The 20,658-nt window shown below is 42.4% G+C and overlaps 3 protein-coding genes across 5 annotated transcripts; 1 reads left to right on the top strand and 2 right to left on the bottom strand.

Moving 5' to 3' along the window:
• Nucleotides 1–50: 50 nt before the first annotated feature.
• On the bottom strand, nt 51–5,096 carry prpf38b (pre-mRNA processing factor 38B). The gene is made up of 6 exons (XM_035635088.2): nt 4,651–5,096; nt 4,014–4,082; nt 3,628–3,779; nt 3,223–3,283; nt 1,720–1,955; nt 51–1,414 (listed from the first exon to the last, which is right to left on the bottom strand). Exons 1-6 carry the CDS (start codon nt 4,858–4,860, stop codon nt 763–765), a joined length of 1,380 nt encoding a protein of 459 aa, XP_035490981.1. The 5' UTR covers nt 4,861–5,096; the 3' UTR covers nt 51–762.
• Nucleotides 5,097–5,562: 466 nt separating this feature from the next.
• On the bottom strand, nt 5,563–13,128 carry LOC118311327 (protein FAM102B). Of its 2 annotated transcripts, none has more exons than XM_035635089.2 (11): nt 12,827–13,128; nt 11,002–11,122; nt 10,663–10,692; nt 10,156–10,272; nt 9,667–9,713; nt 8,451–8,554; nt 8,133–8,228; nt 7,842–8,049; nt 7,150–7,286; nt 6,619–6,682; nt 5,563–6,343 (listed from the first exon to the last, which is right to left on the bottom strand). In XM_035635089.2, exons 1-11 carry the CDS (start codon nt 12,970–12,972, stop codon nt 6,301–6,303), a joined length of 1,113 nt encoding a protein of 370 aa, XP_035490982.1. In that variant the 5' UTR covers nt 12,973–13,128; the 3' UTR covers nt 5,563–6,300. The 2 variants fall into 2 exon arrangements, with proteins under 2 accessions (XP_035490982.1, XP_035490983.1); XM_035635090.2 differs by lacking the exon at nt 12,827–13,128 and adding an exon at nt 12,472–12,608.
• Nucleotides 12,641–20,365, top strand: LOC118311328 (calcium-binding mitochondrial carrier protein SCaMC-1-like). Of its 2 annotated transcripts, none has more exons than XM_047332101.1 (11): nt 12,641–12,771; nt 15,210–15,432; nt 15,583–15,709; nt 15,840–15,927; nt 16,089–16,200; nt 16,951–17,109; nt 17,212–17,364; nt 17,480–17,587; nt 17,748–17,915; nt 18,106–18,256; nt 18,840–20,365. In XM_047332101.1, the coding sequence occupies exons 2-11, from the start codon at nt 15,250–15,252 to the stop codon at nt 19,019–19,021; spliced, it is 1,431 nt and encodes a 476-aa protein (XP_047188057.1). In that variant the 5' UTR covers nt 12,641–12,771; nt 15,210–15,249; the 3' UTR covers nt 19,022–20,365. The 2 variants fall into 2 exon arrangements, with proteins under 2 accessions (XP_047188057.1, XP_035490985.2); XM_035635092.2 differs by lacking the exon at nt 12,641–12,771 and adding an exon at nt 13,130–13,147.
• The last annotated feature ends 293 nt before the right edge of the window (nt 20,366–20,658 follow it).

The raw sequence follows: 20,658 nt of genomic DNA, 5'->3' as shown, positions 1-20,658 counted from the left end.
ACGCTTACCCATGCTTGTATGACATTTAAATGAAATTAGAAGAGTACAAGTTGTTCGTAAAAGTGTTTTTAATAGAAAAAAAATGCAACAGAGCAACAACCCAATCACAGCACAAGCAGGGCTTAAGTGTGTGTGGGGTAAAAAAAAAAAATGTACCCTTTGCATACGGCCCTTTGGAGGATTAAAACATTTTCAGGCTGTCAACACACAATCAATGACAGAAGTACTTCAGGCTGGATTGAAACACGGTCATATCGCCACTAGGCTCAAATGTAAACTTTAACCTTTAACTTTGGACTGTTCAAAGCACGTTGAATCGGAATTCAACAGACAAAGGAGATTAGGGATGGTGGAAGTCAAGTCATATGCTCTGTACTTTTAGTCAAATAAAAAAAGGCCTGAAAGCGCAACCCGGCGGTGAATGCACCTCTGACCACTTATCGTGTGTAGACAGCTTCCGAAACATTATATACAAACCCATTGCATCCTGGGGCAAAAGAGAATGAACCATAGAAAATTAAAATGCCATTTTTGCCTCTTTCCAAATTTCAAGTGAAGACTAACACTGGTCTAATTGGGAGTGAAAAAGGCAGAAAAACATTAAAAGTAAAGCAACATTGCATTCGCCAAAGACAACATATCAAGGTGTCCGGTGTGCGATCATTCTTAGTCTTCAGCACAAGTGACACGCCAGACAACGGGGTAGAAAAAGGGAAGAAAAACACAGGGAGTAGAAGAAGAAATATTGCTTCAAGGCGACATTTACTCAGTGCTATGACTCCTTCTGCGTTCACTATGTTTACTATGGTCATTATTGGACTCGCGCTGATGAAGACTCCTCTCTTTACTACGACTATGCTTGTGGGATCGCTGTTCTCCCTCTTTCTCCCTGTCTCTCTCTCTGCTGTGGCTACGCTCTCTTTTCCTGTTCTTCTCCTCTCCACTTTTGTGCTTCCTTTCCTTGCTTCGACTCCGGCTCGACCTTTTGGCTTTCCTCTCCTCTCTGTGCCTCTCCCTGTCCTCTTTGTGCCTCCTGTCGTCAGTCTCTCCCCTGCTCTTCTTGTCCCTGGACCTCTCCCTCTCAGTGCCTCTATCTTTATGGTGATCCCTGTCCTTCTTCTTGCTCCTGTCATCCCCTACATCTCTTTCTCTGCGTTCGTTTCTTCGCTCCCGGCTGCCGCTGCGACTTCGTCTACGTTCTCGTCGTTCTTGGTTCCTGTCTGCGCTGCGGGACCGCCGTCTCTCTCTGTCCCCCCTGTCCCTATCCCTGTCCCTGCCCTCCTTCCTTTGCCGGTCACGCTCCCTCTCCAGTTCTCGGTCGAAGCTGGGGCCGTGGCGCTCTTTCTCGCGGTGGTGGCTCCTGCTCCTTGATCGTTTGGGCGACCTTCGGGGGCTCGGTGATCGCCTGGGTGTCCTTGGAAGAAAGGTACCATAAGCTTCAAGCAAATAAGCTTTGTTGTCTGATTGACTATAGATTACATGATAAAGTAGAATAATTGGACTTGAAGGAAAAACTGTTGACCAGTGACTTGGTAACAGCTGCTTCAATGTAACAGTCAAAACCAAACCTGACAAAAACACTGACACGTTGCTCCCCCATAAAATGGGGGAATTTAACAGAACTTTTCCATTCCAAGCAGTTACATATAAGACAGCTAACGGTCCAGGTAAGACTGTCTTGGGAAACATAAATAACACTTAACAGTTTGAATCCTTTACCTGGATTGCCGCCGTTCCCCTTGCCTCCCTGGCTCTACGGGCTGGGCTTCCTCCTCCGGTGTCTCCTTTGGAGCAATCTTACGTGGCCTTGCCTTCATCTGCTGGTCAATTATCTTCTGCACAGGCACTGGGATGCGGGGGAAGAGAGTGGAGAACCACTCCAGTTTGGTCAGGAAGGAGCGCAGCATTTCTCCAACAGTCATCACACAGCCACCCCCTGCCTTCACGTCAAGCTCCTACAACAAAATAGTGGCAAAGTGCCATATAAAAAACTCAATTAGCACACACAAGCAGGAAGTAGGTAAATCTGATTGTTTTTCAATTTTGCCTAAAATCAAAAAGCAATTTGTGATGTCCAAGTACTGAAGCTTCACCTCTGTTCATCTAGCTTAATGTTGCATATCAATCAAATGTGGCTGACTTTACTTCTGCTAATTCTTACAAGAGGGAAGAATATTATAAATATGACAAAAAGTTTGCCTCATCTAAGCTGCTTGGCAGTTCCTGGAGTCTGTATTTACAAAGTGAGCTTTGATAATCCAGCAAAAATGATATATAATTGTACATTAATATTGTCTTTCCGAAAGATCCTCCCCCGATTCCTTCAGATGATCTGTTAAAAAAAAACATCCTCACAAAGTGTATGCATCTACTCTTGACAGACCAGAAATGAAGGGAACGGAGGACAGGAGATTGAGACAAATCCTCATTGAGCTGAAAAGACAGAGACAGAAGCGGTGGCTTCTGTCATCGGTCTCCTTACAACACAATGAACTCTTAGGGAGAATAAAATGCCCACAGTGTAAGCACAGATTGGAGCAGGTAGGTAAGTGCACACCAGTTGAATGGTTATCAACTTTATATGGTAGAGAACAGCTGCTTTGCACTCACACACGCAAACCAACAGTGCTGAGATACAATATCCAATTCACCTGCCGCACAATAGGCATCTAAAGAAAAAAACAGGGGAATTAACCAGTTGGGTAGCATTCCATATGATCAATTGAAATATAATGCAACAGAACATCAATGAAGGCCTGGTTGCACAGCTTGGGATCAAATAATGTTTTGATTGAATATAGATAAAGCATAAGAGATCGAAGTAAAATTTGACACCTGTCGCCTAATTTGAGAGTTTGTGTGTAAATCCCTATGTATGCATTCATCAATCGTCAATTATCCCATTTATTTAGTTTTGTGCAACAAGTCCTGATAGAATCTTTTAAAATACAGAGCATGCCTTGATATCACATTGGACTAGAAGATTGACTCAGCATTATACATGGTACTTACCAAGATACAAATCGGCAGCAGAGCAGTGAGCAAGTAACCTAGCTACTCAGGTTTAGAGGACAAGAACCGAGGACAATTAAGCCAAATGAAGGCAAAGGTGAAAAATCAGTTATGAGCATCACAAGGGGGGAAAACGGACAGTGTTTAACGTGTGTTGCCTGCATTCAATGGAGAGAAAGAAACATCAAATTATTACCCGAGGTGACATACCTCCTCATCATCCAGGAAGCCGTCGTACCATTCGATCAAATCTGCTGGGGGCTGAGTGTATCTGAGGCAAGAAAAAAAAACAGCACACAAACCATGCATCACATAACCATGTTGGATAGATTTCAAAAAACATTTTGTGGCGCCTCCCAGTATCACAAGAACAAGGGTACAAAAGTCTGAGGCCACTTTCCTATTCAAGTGAAGAGGAAAAATGGTCTCAGACATTTGGACACCACTGTATATAAACTCAATTAATTGATACTTTTGTAATTTACAGATGTCTTGGCTTTAAGAAAAAAAAAACATCTATCTTGTCCAACATGAGAAAAATATCTTTAATTACACAGAATATGATTATTTTAATACAAATCCTAAAAGTGGGTCCCCGTTACAGAAAACACTTACCGTATGTACATGAAGCCAAGTGCTCTGATGTATGGCGAGTCTGTGTGAGTGATGAGACCCATCAGCTGTTTGCGTGTCAGCTTGAGAGTAAACAGTTTGTAAAGAAGACAGAAAGCAGTAGACACAATGCCACCAGTTCCAACTCCACGCACCTAACAGGGATGAAGACGTGATTTAAATAAAGCACTGGACATCATTCACAACAAATCTCCCACAGCAACACTTGACAATACAACCATTGATTTGTATGAAAATTTGCGTTACTCCTTAATCATAATCATATGCGCTCCGACTGACTGAATGATTTGATTTACCGCCCAGACTGCGAAGGAAAATAAACAGGGGGTAAAAGGTGGGGGAATAAAAGGCACGTACTTCTCACTTACCCCTCCGCACATTCCAGTCTGGCCGGCCGTCTTTCTACTTCCCTTCTCCCAAGGCTCAGCATGATTCACCTGTGGGCAAACAGAGGAATATATTACTAGTTAATAGTTGATTAGTTACTATATAAACTAGTTCCAGTTTCACACACACACACACACACACACACACACACCATTAAGATCCTCCCTGGTGACTTACATTGGAGGCGCCATGAGAAAAGTTGAGACTATCCGAAGTTCCCCATCCATATTAATAAGTTTACCTAGTAACCACAACAGTTCTGAACTGTACGTGTTTAACTTTTACGCCCGCTCCACTTGACCTTTAAAACAGCATAACGATACACACCGATCCTGCGTAAACTACGTGAACTACGCAAGGTTCAGCCGTAACGGTTAGACTATTGTTTGTAACGGTAGGCGACGACCGAGAGCCACTTCCCAGGTCACACACTGACATAGCAGAATATAATATTATCACGATCACACTGAACGTGTGGATACATCGTCAACTCGCTCACTGGATCAAATTGGCGCCGTCGCTGCCTCTACCCCCTGCAGCTCGCCGCGGCCACAGTGACGCGCTCTTCTTCTGGTTATCTAAGTTAGCATGCGGGCTAGCCGGCGGTGCTAGCGGTACCTTGAAATAGATTTCGTCCACGACTTCGTGGTAGGTCTTGAGTTCATAGAGCTGGACTTTGAAATAGGGCGAGGACAGCACGTTGGTGAGAATCATCGGGTTGAGGTTCATGGTCTTCTCGTTGCCCCACAGGGGCAGTACGTTCCCATGTTTGCCTGGTGCAGGCTTGCTAACGGCCTGCGTCGGTAGCTGGTTGCCGACGTTAGCCATGTTAGCTGGATCCCGCGCCGCCGAGCTTGCTTTGCAGTTGGCGCACTTCCGTTCACAGGGCCATCGATGTTGGATGACGAAGTGTCGACCTTTAACAATTCCGTCCGTTCGGTTGTCGTCGATTTGTGGCTAAATCGGTGAAAACAACTTCCCGCCGTCGCTGAAGCTCAAGTCCTGCGGCGAGGTGGAACCGGAACAGGACCGTCCGTGGTGCAGTGTGAACGGAAGTGCTGCCGTTGATCCGGCGGACGCTTCTTTTTGAAAATAAAAAGCCTGCACGTTTAAACTGTTTTTATTTTTTTGCCGCGTACATAAATGTACCCACGGCTCCTGTTCATCCGATCTGTTATACTATGACTTATTCAAAAACATGTTTACTTTTTTTACTTTCACATCGATATATTCAGTAAACGTTTTGCTTTCAAATGTGTTTTGACAAATCAGGAAATAGATTTATCCAACTTGTTATTTTCAGTATGCCTCAAGTATGCCTTAATCACTTTTCAATTTCAAATTGGTTTGAACGTCCATTTTCTTTCTAGCATTCAACTGAGACCAGATAGAACATGTAGCAAACGATAATGTACCTTTTTAAAGGTTTTTTTAAATTAATGATTTAATGATTGGGTAAAATTGCCATTCTTAGTCCTGCAAAAGGTGAGAGTGAGACACAGCACAAAATGTAGCTGGGAGAAAGCTATATCAAGAGTGCACATCTTTTTTTATTTACAGTTTTGGCCTTAAATACATCATACGGATATCTTAAATACATCACAGGCTTTACATCTGCTGATTGTCATTACATGGACCATAGCTTGTATACTACAGATATGACGTATTAAGTGGCAGCAAATGTACAGTTTACAAGTTTGGCAGTTTGACAAAAACTGTTGTAAAAACTATTTCATTACTCTTGACACAACAGACAATGCGCACACACACAAAACATATGAACAATTTTACAGGCAGTCACCCCCCTCGAAACCAGGTAAACATGAGGTTTTGTTGTCAGTTGCAATAAAATGTATGTTTTTTCCTACAAATAAAAATACTTAAAATAACATAGTAAAGGATACTTTAATATACATTCAAAATAATAGGGAAAACCTCCTGCTCCCTGAAAAAGGGGGGTGAACTGAGCGATCGCAGTGCAAATAATCCCATGTCACCCAACAAGACCAACAGCAATATGTCAGTACAACAGTTGTTTCAGTCTTGACAATGTTCCAATACTGTGGTCTCCTTCTCCCCTTCTTGAACACTAGAGGGCTCTTCCGGTCAACAGAAGCTGTTGGTGAGACGCAGAGGGATTGCATAAGAGAAATACAATCTTCTTGGGGGAGGCCTGAACCAGTTCTTGTGGCATCTCCACAACTCAGTCTTGCGTCTGCCGCATCGGTGTAATACGGCACCGTTTATGAGGCACATGCTTCCCGACACCTAGCGCTTCATCACCACCTGCTCGAAGGCTCCAGCTGCAACCCTGAAAGAGAATGTCACAATGTGTTACATGACTTGAAATGAGGGTGGTGATCTGATCTGACTTTCTTTCATGTGCAAAACTAACACTATGTAGCAGAACTGAAAGTATCTTAACATGAAATTTTACATAGAAAGCACAACATCATGACCAGCCATGGGGTTAATGCAAAGACTCTTTGTTAGAGTCCCAATTTAGCCCGTTTGCAATTTATTTATACTCGTAGTAAATGCCTGTTGCATGGCACCCACAGTCCACAGTTATGTAATCACACCCACCTCGAGTGCTGGCTTCCCAAGGCTGTACTCCCACCAGGACCAACAAACAAGCTGAGCCCCTCTTCTGCAACACAAACACACACACATAAGAAATGAAGAAACGGCCAACCTATTTACATAGTCGGGTGTGGAATTGCCCTGCTCACACTTTTTAGTATTTCTAAAAATAAATGACAATTGATCAAGGGTTGTTGTAGGGAAGATACCAATGCTTTACAAAAAACATGGCAGCCACAATGTGTGCTGATTTCCATTAAACTGTCCTTGTGTTATTCATAACTGATAAACAACCTAAACTCTGGTCTTAAATAAAACAAACATTAACATTAATATGTAAGTATGGTCCAAATTTATGTCAAATTTATGATTTTAAATCATGAAAAACTAATCCATCCTTCATCATCATCATCAGCAAAAAATAGTGTTGTATTGCATCGCCTAAAAGACATTTTGATCCCATCAGCAGGGTGGTAGGACACTTTCCTAACCAGCCTTCGTAAATCCACTAAGTTAGAGATTAAGTCTACACACCCTCTGCACTGGAGTCCAAGAAGCCATGGCTGAAATCCTGGCTCTGCAGGATCTTCTCTATTACATCATCAGCATCCACCCTGGTGGCATCCACTCTCTTCAACTGATTCTCCATTGAGTTCTGCTTCACGGGGTGTCTAATGGAGTAACAGAAGGCTGAATATTAAAAATACAGTGTGAAAACTAAAACTCAAAGTTGCTCACCTAAAAATGATGTTTGAATAAACAGAACAAAAATATTTAATGGCATGTTTAGCTATAAAGTATTTGCTTCAACTAATTTTATTAAGTGTCTTGTGTGAAGTTGACCTCAATATATACAAACTGAAGTTTGGACCAGAGTGCTCCCCAGTTAAAGTCTGGCCAACTTTAGAACGGGGTCTACTAGCAGTTTTGCAGGGGTTTTCGCAAAAATGGGGTTTACAAAACTAATCTGCAGGGGTTATTGACTACATGTTAAGCCATCTTCCCTGTTCTTCTCAAGGGAAGTATGACGTCCCAATGAGTTTTTTGAATCGTAATCTGCTGAGGCTTAATGACCTTATCAGGAAATTTGAATGGGATTTCAAATGCCTCTTAAAGGTTATGGTTCAATCCCCGGCTACTTCCAGTCCTTGCTTATGGCAAAGTGTGAAAGAGAGAAACAAGTTGTGGATTGTATTTCAAAGCTTTGTCATAAATGAGTGTATTACCTAAGAACCCTGTTGGGGGTAGAGGGGTTTTCAGGTGCATGGTGACAGGTTGTGGAGACGGGTGGAGTAGACCTGCTCTCCCTCTCTCCCCTCTCTACCTGCTGATCACTGGCTTCCAGGATGCTGCCGATGCCTGTGGAGGCAGAACCTCCTGACGCACTCCTCCGATGGCTCAGATCTGTTAAACTGGAGTGATTTGAGCTGTAACCTACAGGTAAGAAAGGATATGTTTGTGATTTGTGTAAGTTTGCATTGTTTTTGAAGGGAATAAATGTGTCATGTTTTTAGTACCTGAGATTTTTGACTGCTGACTTGTATAGCTGGATGTTCTAGAGTGGCCACATGCTACCAGCTCATCTGGGACTGACACTGATTTCTTTGGAATCTCTAAAAAGCAAAAAGGTATGATTTACTCAGTGGTGAAATGCGCAAGTGTTGATGACAATTTTCAAGGATTTTGAAAATGTTAGTTTTTAGTCATGGTGCATCATGAAGCATGTTTTTTTGTAGAACCTTGTCAAAACCATCTACTGCTAAATCTTTGCTCTCGCTTAGAACTGTACAATTTTATTTAAAGGTCATCTATTGAAAGAAAGAGCAAACATATACCAGTCAGTGAGTTGAATATGTGCAAGTCGCCTCCCTTCCGGTCCTCAAGAAGACACTCTGCCTCGGCCTTTGGAATTCCCAGAGTCATGGCTGTAGATGGAGGACTGCAGACAGACACAGGGAGTTGTGAGGTTACTTAGAAAAAAAATGGCACCTTGGTGCCACAAAATGTTTATGGAAAAGATCTAAACTAATCTCATTTGAGCTACTTCGTGTAGTATTAAATATTTGAACAGAAACATGGACCATCTAAATCAGTTCAACGATACTATAATTACATTTTAAAAAATCTGCACATACAGACTTTAATGTAATGATCTTGACTTTTAGAAATGTCACTAACAATAGACTTGACAAAATTTGTGACAAAAATAGTGTTTTGTTTCACATGTGAAAACACTGCAATGTGTAATAAGTAAACAGCTGATATTCACGCAGTAAGTAAATGACACGGCCAGAAGTCTCTTGTCAAGTTAGACATTAGTTGTAAGTGCATTTTAAATAATAATTTATAATATACATATACAGTATATTATAATTAATGTTTAGTATCTCTCAGTTTAACAGACACGAATGCAGGAAAACTCTGTTACTGAGATTCTATGTTAAACACAGCAATGAAGGCGTAGCGGATTAAGAGTGACAGACAGTGAAAAAAAATAAACCGAACGTCATCCACTCATTCATTTCTGCTGAGTACTGTCCTCCACAGACAATGAGTAACACTGCGTGGGATGAGTGACTACGCCATCCTTGACTTCCCACTTAAGACTTCTCTAAGTCAGCGATGTGTGTTATTACAACAGGGGTGTGATAATACACCACGTCCTTCATGACAAACTGCTCAACATTCAGCTCTCGACTTTGATGAGAACACAACCTCTGGGTTGAGCGGATCGCTTATCAGCTGTTGTTCCCATCTAAGGTTGGGCAGATTAATGTCGGGCATTATTAGCTCTCAGATAAGACTGATAAGACCTCAGCGACAAAACAATCCTTCATAACTTTGAACCCTTTGGGTTTGAAAGAGGGTGTGTTTTTTTGACAGACAGGATTTAATGGAAAAAAATCCTCCTGGGGTTAGGTGCAGACTTTCATATACACAGAGTATAACAGACATATAACAGACAGACAAGTCTTGACTTCCTTAGTAACCACCTCAAATTGAATAAATATTTAGAGTTAAAGGGTGAATGATGTCATGAAGAGCTCTTACGTTTTAAAACAGGGGTCTCCAGACATGAGTTGTGTGGTAATGACAACCTGTAAAAGAAAGAGAACGGTGAAGACTGTTTCACAAGCAACTGCACCCGTGGCACATGAAAAGACAAAACTTTCCTGTTTAGTGTGGTTTGATGTCACAGGGTTGTGGAAGAATTTGCATATTTTCAATTTGTTCCCATGGTTCACATGGCTCAGGCAGTTAATAGAGCACACGCCCAGGCATGTCCGCATCAACTATCACGACATTCATCTTTTCCATTGTAGGCCATAAATCTCACTTTCTCAAACAGAGGAGTGTCTTCTGATGCTAGTGAACTCAAAGACTGGTGACTTGCGTCAGAGCTACACAAAATTGCAAACAGCATATTACTGGACAGGACCATTGGACAACTGGACATTTGCAGTGTGGTGGAGACCCCTGAGGTCATTTCCCACATGATTCAAAGGAACACTGTGTAGGTGTGTTGCTTCACCAACATACCTTGAGAATTGAGTTGTCCTGTCTGGTGTTCTTCGTGTCATATCCCTCTAGGAGACACCGTCGTGTTGTGCTGCCAGACCCAGCAAACTCTGACAGGTTCAAGTCAGCAAAGCCCAGCTGCACACAGGATCAATAAACGTGTGCCGTTCAGCAGTCAGCTTACACTTTTACTTCACTAAAACTGGACCGAATAGTTCTAGTGGACTTGTGCACTCATGAAGCACACAGGTGTCTAAGACTAGACGTTCAATACTTCTGAAATCAAATAAGAAAACTTCTCATTTAAGTTATTGGTTAACATGGCTTGGGTTTTGTTTTACAGCTTTTTCAATCAGTAACCAAAGCGGAAACTAGAAATAAAAACATTCTTAGTACAGAGACTCACCTAAAAGTCCTCTGAGGGCACTTGAAGGCCGACTGCACATTGATTTTATGATAAGATTGTTCTAATGGTATGCTATGTTTACAACAAATGGCAGTGTGCGCACTTAAGAGAAGGAGTGTTACCTTTGCAAATGTTTTTCCACCCTTCAACTCCTGAAATGACAAAAACATAAGTAAGTGAGGTTGCATTTTGCCTGTTTCTATAAAACAAACAATCTTCCTAAAACATTTGTGACTCATCGCAGAACAATCGTTGTCTGCACAAAGCTCTTGGGTGCAGTGATACCATTATAAATTAAAGATAATCTTGTGTACAACATTGTATTGGCACATTCAAGTTTGAGTTAACTGCCAGGACTCAACTCTGCTATAGAAAGAAAAAAGCTACTAGCCGTTTTTGTAGTGTCAAAAAAAACAGAGCTTGGTGGCAAAAAATAATTATAATGACTAAAATCCCCATACCTTGCGCACAGACACCCGGCACAAACAGGGGTCCAGTACACCTGTCCCAGCATTAGCATTCATCTTACACATGAAAGAGAATCTCTTCCTCCAGTGTACACAGTTCGCTTGGACTGGCTCCCTGTGAGAGAAACACACTTCAAAACATTAGATCACACAGAAAGCAAAACCAACAGACATTTTATGCATGATCACCCATAGTACGAAGAGAGGGTGAGTACACAGAACAGTGAAAACTGATGTTTGCATGTTTAAAATTTTAAACAGAACATGTGGAAGAATGTACCAATCATATATAAATATATTTTTTCAAATTTAGTCGGCCTTGACCTTTCAACACTTTGGTTCAATCTCTGACAATCAAATGTGTTATCATGTGTGTAGACTGGCCTAAATTCTATGATGCAATTCTCACTATACTTGACATAATAAACTTTCAGATGCAGACAGCCCCTTTAACGCAAACTAGTAACTTGTGAATCTGTGCTATTTCAGTAAATTTGACTTCAGTTTACATCCAGGGTAGTACAAAATGCTGACCACTGGTAGAAGCAGTAAGTACGGTGGATTTAAAGCACAGCTTTTCCACAGGGAAGGAAGAAAAAAATAATAATTACCTCCACCAACAGAGTTATGTTTTCACCCGTGTCTGTTTGTCAGTTTATTCATTAAAACACACAAAAACTACGAAACCTGTTTCCGCCATACGTGGTGGAGGGATGGGGCCTGGGTGAGGATGCAGATCAAGGCCACTTCCTATAACTATGTTTTATGACGAATGAATCAGTTAGGTAATCAAACCACTTTGTTTTATAGGAACTTGACAATCCTGTGTAGGATTGTTCCGCCTTGGTGGTGCCATTCTGGAATTATCATGGCTTGATTCCTAAAATAAGATTTTAGATAATTTAGGGGTTATTTCAACAGTACCAGGGATAGAAATCATACACGAATAAGACTCCATGCATCATAAACAAAACGGTTGATATGTATGAATTCAAAACAGACTAAACAGCTATGGCCTGGTTAACTGAGAATACAGTGTTTACACTAAAGTTATTGGGAACAGACGGTTGCCATGGCAAAGTAAACGAGGACTAGCGGTTGACTGGAGCTGCGCCTGTGTGCATTTTTTTCCAGAGTGACTCATTTATAACCATTGACCCGAGGAGAATTTTTTTGTTTTTGAGCAAGACAATATGAAGTATGAACGATAAATACATTTTTAAAAAATGAAAATTAAAAGAAAATCGCGCCAACAGTCCAAATACATTATTTGTTGTATCCAACAAGGTCAAATAATGCCAATAATAATTGATTATTATTATTATTATTCAAGTACTTCATACTTTTGACTGAAATTGTCCAGCCTACACTCAAACGTCGCCCTTGTTGCTTAGCAACTGCTTGGTCAAACTGTGCACCGCGAAACAACTTTGTCTTAAAAGGATAAACACACATTTTATTGACCTGGTCAGCGTCCATTGAAAGGCTCGTTTCCCCCCAGACCGCCGGGCTGAGGGGGGGGGGGGGCGGTGCTCGACGCGCCGCAGCAGCTCTTCGACCGGCGGCCGCTGAGCGTCAGCCGGTCCCCGGCGAGGCGGTCGGGAGGTTAGCTCATAGCTAGCTCCTGTCGAGCGGCTGCACGAGAACTAATGACACGGTTGTTGTCGAGGCCGTGGACTCTCGAAAAGTCGAGCCAAGGACGTGTTCGACGTGCGTGCGAAGTTGACCGAAGAAGACTCCCGACAACTTTCCCCCAAACTCAACGTGAGCTCGCCCGGACCACCAGTGAACTCCTGCTATAAATAGCCAACACTCTTACCGGCTCGACTCCTCGCCAAAGCCTCCATCCAGGAGCCGGACTTTGCAGAACAACACAACGTTCACGAAGGGGACCGAGGACAACTCCTCCAGGTCGAAGACCACTCGGAATTTGAACCTCTTCTTCTTCATGAGGATGAAGGACATGGCCGTTCCGCTGCACGTTGGCCCCCGGTGACACGGCCGAGCTGGAGACCCTCTCTGTCCGAGCGCACGCTGCTCGCTCAGCTGTTGCAACTGGTCCCCGCTGTTGTTGCTGTTGCTCAAGTGTGCAGACACGATTCAAAGTTCGAACTCTCCTCCTCCGCAGGCGCTGGAGAAAGTGAGCTCGTGACGTAGAGGGCATTCTGTGATTTGATTGGACACAGGAGCTGCATTAAAGAGGCCACGACTGGTTCTGTGCAGTCTGACTGAAATGCACCCAAAACGCCCAGTGTCACGAGAAATGTGACAAAAAGAAGAAAATTAGATGCAAAAGAAGCATGTGACCGAAACAAGTCACATTAGTTAAACACACACACGTGTCTCTCTATAGTTGTGAGGACCCCCATTGACATAATGCATTCCTAGCGCCTTACCATAACATTTACCATCACAACTAAATGCCTAACCCTAACACTAACCCACACTCTAACATAAACCCAATTCTGACCCCAACCCTAAAACCAAGTCTTAACCATTAAACAGCCCCCCGAAGTGGGGCCAAAGTGTCCTCACAACGTCAAAATGTCCTCACAACGATGGTGTAGAGCCAAAATTGGGGCTCTCAATTATAGAAAGACGCGCACACACACACACACACACACACACACACACACACACACACACACACACACACACACACACACACACACACACACACACACACACATTCATATATCCAACTCAACTATAGAAAGACATGCGCACACACACACACACACACATACATTCATATATCCAATTTTTTCACATGTTCTAATCTTGTCTTCATTTTTGCATGCTTTGTTTGTTTGCTGTGTCACGGCTGTAATTCTCAATCTTGTAAGATTGAGCTGTTTGATTCTAAATGAAGCTGATGTGATCATTCAATGAATCAGTATTATTGAATGTGATACATTTTATGTTGCTGATAATTATGCCTTGGCAGCTGTGAAAGCAAGCCCCTTTTTAAAGCAGAACTGCCACCCTGTATGGATACTCCACTACAACTATTGTTTTTAGTTGTTTACACAAAAAGTACAGCATTATCAGCTAAATGAGCCTTAAATAGTATCCATTAAGATGAGTGTTATACTCCATACACATCACACCACTGGATTATTAATACTGATCTATGAACATGAAAGCAGCAGTTTAATATCGTAACTAATTGAGGTCGAGAAAATCTGCTGCATCTGTAAGAAAGCATCATACAGTATATAAACTCACCATATGTTTTTTAAATGTGAAAATTAATTAATTAACTCTGCCTTTCAAATACATGTGGGGACATTTTTTTAAAAAAGAGGTTGAATACCTAATAAAATGTAGTGCACCAGAAGATGCAGGGAACATAAAATGGAACTACTTAACACTTAAAAGGAAAAATAAAATACCATGATGTTATTAATTCAGTTGTTTTATTGGGGGCGGGGGAAGTTGAAACATTAAACTGAAGCTGAGGTAGCTCAAAAGTTTACAAAACAAATTGAGTAAATAGGCAATTCATAGATCTATCACTACTGCTTGTCTAGGCCCCTTCAACTTTGCTCAGCCACACCAATGTCTTAAAAAAGCCACGGACGTGATTGATCACCTCTGAGTCAGTAATCTCTGAGTCACCTCCGTAATAAAATGCATATGTCTGTCGTGTTGTAAAACCTCGAGAGGCCCACAGAGGCCTCCTCATCTCCCCTTGCACCACCACCTCATGTCCGACGAAACACCGCCCTCTAGCGACCACCGACGCTATTGCCTCGGTGGAAATGCGACGCTCTGTGTTGTGAAATGACACGTCCTTCGAGATGAACAGATTACATTCCGCCTGTAACGCACCACCACATGTCACAAGGAGCAGGCGTAGAATGAAGTGCACCATCGGTCGCATTAAACCGATTATGTAAATGTGTTAATCCGGGGGTTGATTTTTTTTATCCCACCACTTTCCTATTTTCCCATCTTTCCTGCATTTCCGTTGAAAACGTCGAGTGGCTGCGCGTAAAGCCTCCCTCGCTCCGCCCTCGAGCCACTGCAGAGCCCCTGGCACACTACGGAACACGCTTCTCTGCACGGGGCAGCCTGCAGAACATAAGTGCCTGCAAACCCGCTTTTCGCCGCAAACGACCGACGAGCTCGTAGGAGGATTTCAGCAGGATCCATGAATTGTGTTCAGCATGGATTAACCCTCACATCCTGACTTGCAGGGCGGCTCGTTTGGACGCGGCTTCCACATTCAGCCCTACGATGTATCAGCTGTTGCGGTCGTGTTTACTATCAGACGCCCGGTGCCACCGGGATGCAGGCAGCAAGAAGCCCTACCAGGACCTGTTCGACAGGCTCGATACCAACAACGACGGGAAGGTAGATGTGGCCGAGTTGCGCGCGGGCCTCAAGGCGATGGGCATGTTCCGCCAGGGTGCTGCTCAGGTAAAGCAAGATCCCAGGGGCCACGGGGAGGTTCCAGGGGCTTCAGGTCCCGGCCTGCTCGTTTTGCATGACATTCCTTGGCTGTGTGTGTGTGTGTGTGTGTGTGTGTGGGGGGCAGACTAACCACGAGATCTGATCTCCCCTTTGCAGAAAATTGTGTCGTCCGGTGACCACAACAAAGATGGGAGTCTGGACTTCAACGAGTTCACCAGGTATCTGAAAGAGCACGAGAAGAAGCTGAGGCTCACCTTCAAGAGTTTGGACAGAAACAACGATGGTAAGCAGTGAGTCCAGTGCTTCGTTTTCGTGTTCACACATCATGACAGTGGGTGTTTACAGAGCCAGATGACCCTTGTTTATACTGGTGCATATTTCACTTGAGTCTTTTTTTTTTAATGTTGCCTCAGGGCGCATTGATGCCTCAGAGATCCAGCATAGCCTGGCAGAGTTGGGCATGGATGTCAGCCGAGAGGACGCCCTGAAAATCCTACAGAGGTTTGAGTTCCACTTTTACCCACTGTAACATGTTTCTATTTAGAAAAATACTGCTTGTGTGTAACTTTTGGCTTTATCTGGAGCCCAGTTATTCTCATTACAGTGTAATGCAACGTAATAAGTCGTCTTCAATAGGTAAAGCGTTTTCTGTGTCTCCTCAGTATGGATAACGATGGCACCATGATGGTGGACTGGTATGAGTGGAGAGAACACTTCCTGTTATACCCTGGCCACAACCTGGAAGAGATCATACGCTACTGGAAACACTCCACGGTACAGGAAACACTCACACAAACACTCCCAAATACACTGTGGTCAAATACAAAGGGAACCACAGTGGAATAAATCACGTGCGGTCTAGTCCTCTTTTTGTTAGGCATTATGGATTTTCTCTGCAGTCCACATTTTGGCAATAGCTTTGACTGATTGGACTCTCTGAGATTTAATCAGGTCACAGTACTATTCTCATGCTATGATTCTCTCAGCTTGCTCCTCTGCCTCTAAAGATGTCAAAACTACACAGAACAGCAGCCTCATGTAACATAGAAGTGATTGTGGGACGCATAACTAAAACTCTTTAGCTTTAGTTTCACAGACACATTTATGCTTTTAGAAAAACATTGGACATGTTTATCTGAAACAGCTGAAGCGAGCCCGATGAGGGTTGAGTCCGCTCAGTGATTATGATTTCACAAGTGCTTCAAGCTGAAGGGTAAGGGGCTGAATTCATTACTTGTTCTTCATGGTTCTTACATTGCATTCAAGTTATTGTACATGGTGTCAAAAAACAGTTGCTCCATCTCTGTGAGAATAGACCTCAAAAGGAGAAGTGCTCAGTTGGCTTTGTTAATTTTTTTTTCACTTTGACGTCCACACAAAGAAGTGCAATGTTCATTCCAGAGAGATATACCTGAACATTCTTAAAGGCAAATAGATTCTCATATAACACTGAGTACATGTGTTGATAGCTCTGCCTGTGTATATATATTAAATCAGCGAGTAACATGCTTCTGGCTTTACTAGGTGCTGGACATAGGCGACAGCCTTGCCATCCCTGATGAATTCACAGAAGAAGAGAAGAGCTCGGGCGGCCTGTGGAAGCAGCTTTTTGCCGGTGCTGTCGCGGGGGCCGTCTCTCGCACTGGTACTGCCCCCCTGGACAGGATGAAAGTATTAATGCAGGTGAAATTATTTCAAAGAAAATGGGCAGCTATGTCCTCTCCTGTAATAGGTGCACATGCAGATATCCTGTACATTTAAAAAAAAAAAAGAATTTCACTACAGGTTCACTCCTCTAAGACCAACAAGATAGGCGTGGTAGGGGGCTTCAGACAGATGATAACAGAAGGAGGTCTAACTTCACTGTGGAGGGGAAACGGAATCAACGTTTTAAAGATTGCACCTGAGACATCAATCAAATTTATGGCATATGAACAAGTAAGAGACTGACCCTGTAAAGTAAAAGAAAGTCGACATCTGATATTATTACAAGTTTATAACAAATATTTGGCATGCATATTCTTAGTTTTCTTGCCGTGTCTTTCTGTTGTAGTATAAGAAATTGTTAACATCAGATGGCAAAAAGATTGAGACACACAAGAGGTTCATGGCCGGCTCTCTGGCCGGAGCAACAGCACAGACAGCCATCTACCCAATGGAGGTAGGAAGACTATTGCATAACTGGTTCATCATACTGGCTCATTCATGGGATGCATTCAAATGATATAGAGTCAACTCTTTAACTCTTTCCCCTGAAACTTCAGATATACCACACAAAGCGAGATCATGTGCCTCAGCTTTCCTTCTTCTGTACTGTTAAGGTATTGAAAACTCGACTGACTCTGAGAAAGACTGGCCAGTTTTCAGGAGTGTTTGATTGTGCCAAGAAGATCCTGAGGCACGAGGGTGTCTTAGCTTTCTACAAGGGCTACATTCCAAACTTACTGGGCATCATTCCATACGCCGGGATAGACCTCGCTGTTTATGAGGTATGCAGGCTTCGCGATGCACTCGGCCCCTTGATTGATTTTTCATAGCAGAGTGCACTGAGTTAAATCAACTAATTTATATGCACGATAAACCAATTCATCTTGGATTCTAGGGTTACATTAAATTCAATCAGAGAAATTAATTTGTTGTGTTATGCTGATACACTATCAACTCTCTCCTGCGCCTCAGAGTCTAAAGAACACTTGGTTGTCGTACTACGCCAAAGACTCAGCGAACCCGGGAGTGCTGGTGTTGCTGGGCTGCGGAACCATCTCGAGTACCTGCGGCCAGCTGGCTAGCTATCCACTCGCGCTCGTACGCACACGGATGCAGGCACAAGGTAAACTGAGTCCAACATTTAATAACAGCTGTGGTGACTATTGCTGCTCACAGCCACTGACTGATTTCTAGACTGGGGGAAAACTCATTTGACGACTTCCACAGCTTACATGAGTGTAGGATTCTACAAACAGCAGTGTGTACATGGCTACATCCCTGTCCCCAATCCCCTTCTACTGTCCTGATGAGCTCACCTTCATGCCTTTCTGCACCCATACACCACCCAGTGTTTAAAATGAATCTTGAAAAAATATACAAATAATCATAAATAAATAATAAAATGGCAGCAACAACGAGGAAGACAAAACGTTCAGGACAAGGAATTCAACAGGGCATAATAGTTTTCATTAAAGGCAAAATCCACAACAAAGTTTTAAAGGTCTCCCATATTTCATGTAAACACACACTTGTGTTAGAACTAACATGGTGTAAGTGGGCTGCAACAGAGAGGAACATCCCTCTCTCATTTAATTCACACCCTGAGATGAAATGACTCTGGTATAAAGTAAAACTGATCCACAGGTGACAACTCTGTTTTGATAAAGCGTACATCACTGACTCCCTAACTGAATGTTTCTTTACAGCATCTCTGGATGCAACAGACCAGCCCTCCATGAGCTCTCTAATGAAGAAGATCGTAGCCAAAGATGGTTTTTTCGGACTCTACCGTGGCATCCTGCCGAACTTTATGAAAGTCATTCCTGCTGTCAGCATTAGCTATGTAGTTTACGAGTACATGAAGACTGGCTTAGGAATGTCCAAATGATAGTACAAGCAAATAAAAAGAGAAGAACATTTACTGGATTTGTCAGACCTGACAAGGGCTGAGATAACTCCGAATGGCCGGATGGACATCGAACATACGGAGCATGACTTCCGCCAGCCAACACAAGAGTTTGACGCATGGAAAACTGCATGTACCCCAGGGTTGTCTATCAGTACCTGAAGCATTTATCGTTTGTGGTGAGCATGCTTTAATTTTTTTATCCTGCTGTCACACATAACACACTCACCAAATGTATACACTCTAGAAAGCAATACTGGAAGAGAACAAAGTACTGTAAATGAATGAATGCATGATTATAAGACTTTACAAACTTTATCCTACTGTTATTCTTTTAAGTCTTTGATCAACCGCAATAGTAGCTCAGTGGGACGTACTGTTGTGCTCTTTCTTAACAAAGGAAACACATTTTCTCCAGAGAACGGTTTGTGCTAATCCCATGGGACTACACGGTAGGATTAATGCCTGTTTTTAACCCCTAATTAGGGACAATGACTCAATACCAGTTTAAATGTGGGAACCAAGACTGTTTAGCTGTAATTTAACCCTTTGCTAAATTGTAAACGCCTGCCCCAGAGTGACATCAGCTCCAGGCAAACATTGCTTCAATCCGCAGCAGTCACCTTAAAATAACTGTCCCTGAAAAATCAATACTTGCTAACACTGGAATACTGCGTGTATGAGGACACACATTTTGTGCAATGTGAATATCACTAATTCCACAGTCTGTGTGTCTCATAATCATTTAAATGTGCCTTACAGACACTCAGTGTGAACATTTTCACATCAGCAGATGTGTTGTTGTTTTTCTTTCCCTTTTTATTGAGTAGACTGTCTGTCTGTTTATCTGTGTACATTTTTACTGTATATACAGTACAGTATCTTTTGAATAGTTTTGACTATTTATGGGGTTTAATGATGGTCACTTCTATGTGGCATGGCAGCATTTTTAAGAAAACACTGATAATTTATAATTGGAGGAGCCTGTTTTTCCTCTTGTGTCCCTCCTCATTTCAACACATCTAAACCCAGACTTGACAACTAAACACCCACCCACAATAGGATCCAGTTACATTTAACAGTTTGTTACTTGTCACACTGTGGAGAAGTTTGATTGACCATGGTAGCTGACAGTCTGCCTTTTGTCTTTATTAGTTTATTTATGTTATATGTTTTTTAAGAAGCTAAGAATAATACTCCGAGCCCCACAGAGTGGGCTCTGGTTTGAAGATTAATGAGATCACAGAGATGTGTTGAGATGTGTTAACAGCTTCACCTACTGGTTAATAAAGAAAAAAACGTGTAATAAATGGTATGATAATGGTTTTTATTGGTGAGTGTGAGTAGAATCAACTGGAAGTGTTTTTTCTTTATACATTATATGTATTGGAGTATAGACTAGTTAATCTGTATCGCACCACGTAGTTTAAAAGTGTATACTAGCAGGCCTAATGCATATATGAGTAGGAAGAGATGATGGAGAATATTATGTAATCTATTATTATATAAATATTATATAAATAATCAATTGATATAACCTCATAAAGCAATGTTGTTGAACAGACAAACTAATTACGCACAGCAAACAGGCACTGCAATACCTTCAGGGTGAAACCCAG

The sequence above is a fragment of the Scophthalmus maximus genome, chromosome 5 (assembly GCF_022379125.1).
Source record: "Scophthalmus maximus strain ysfricsl-2021 chromosome 5, ASM2237912v1, whole genome shotgun sequence".
Classification (NCBI taxonomy): domain Eukaryota; kingdom Metazoa; phylum Chordata; class Actinopteri; order Pleuronectiformes; family Scophthalmidae; genus Scophthalmus; species Scophthalmus maximus.
Note: the sequence above shows the minus strand (reverse complement) of the source record. Positions and strands in the feature narration are given on the sequence as shown.

Excerpts from the sequence above, each read along its gene's own strand:
- prpf38b (XM_035635088.2), bottom strand. The coding sequence starts at position 4,860 with ATGGCTAACGTCGGCAACCAGCTACCGACGCAGGCCGTTAGCAAGCCT. Across the intron at positions 4,083-4,650 it reads TGGACGAAATCTATTTCAAG|GTGAATCATGCTGAGCCTTG; the intron begins GTACCGCTAGCA and ends GTTTGCCCACAG. Across the intron at positions 1,415-1,719 it reads GGGGAACGGCGGCAATCCAG|GACACCCAGGCGATCACCGA; the intron begins GTAAAGGATTCA and ends CTTTCTTCCAAG.
- LOC118311328 (XM_047332101.1), top strand. The coding sequence starts at position 15,250 with ATGTATCAGCTGTTGCGGTCGTGTTTACTATCAGACGCCCGGTGCCAC. Across the intron at positions 15,433-15,582 it reads TCCGCCAGGGTGCTGCTCAG|AAAATTGTGTCGTCCGGTGA; the intron begins GTAAAGCAAGAT and ends TCCCCTTTGCAG. Across the intron at positions 15,928-16,088 it reads GCCCTGAAAATCCTACAGAG|TATGGATAACGATGGCACCA; the intron begins GTTTGAGTTCCA and ends GTGTCTCCTCAG.
- LOC118311327 (XM_035635089.2), bottom strand. The coding sequence starts at position 12,972 with ATGTCCTTCATCCTCATGAAGAAGAAGAGGTTCAAATTCCGAGTGGTC. Across the intron at positions 8,229-8,450 it reads CATATTCAACTCACTGACTG|AGATTCCAAAGAAATCAGTG; the intron begins GTATATGTTTGC and ends TTTGCTTTTTAG. Across the intron at positions 8,050-8,132 it reads TCAGCAGTCAAAAATCTCAG|GTTACAGCTCAAATCACTCC; the intron begins GTACTAAAAACA and ends TCTTACCTGTAG.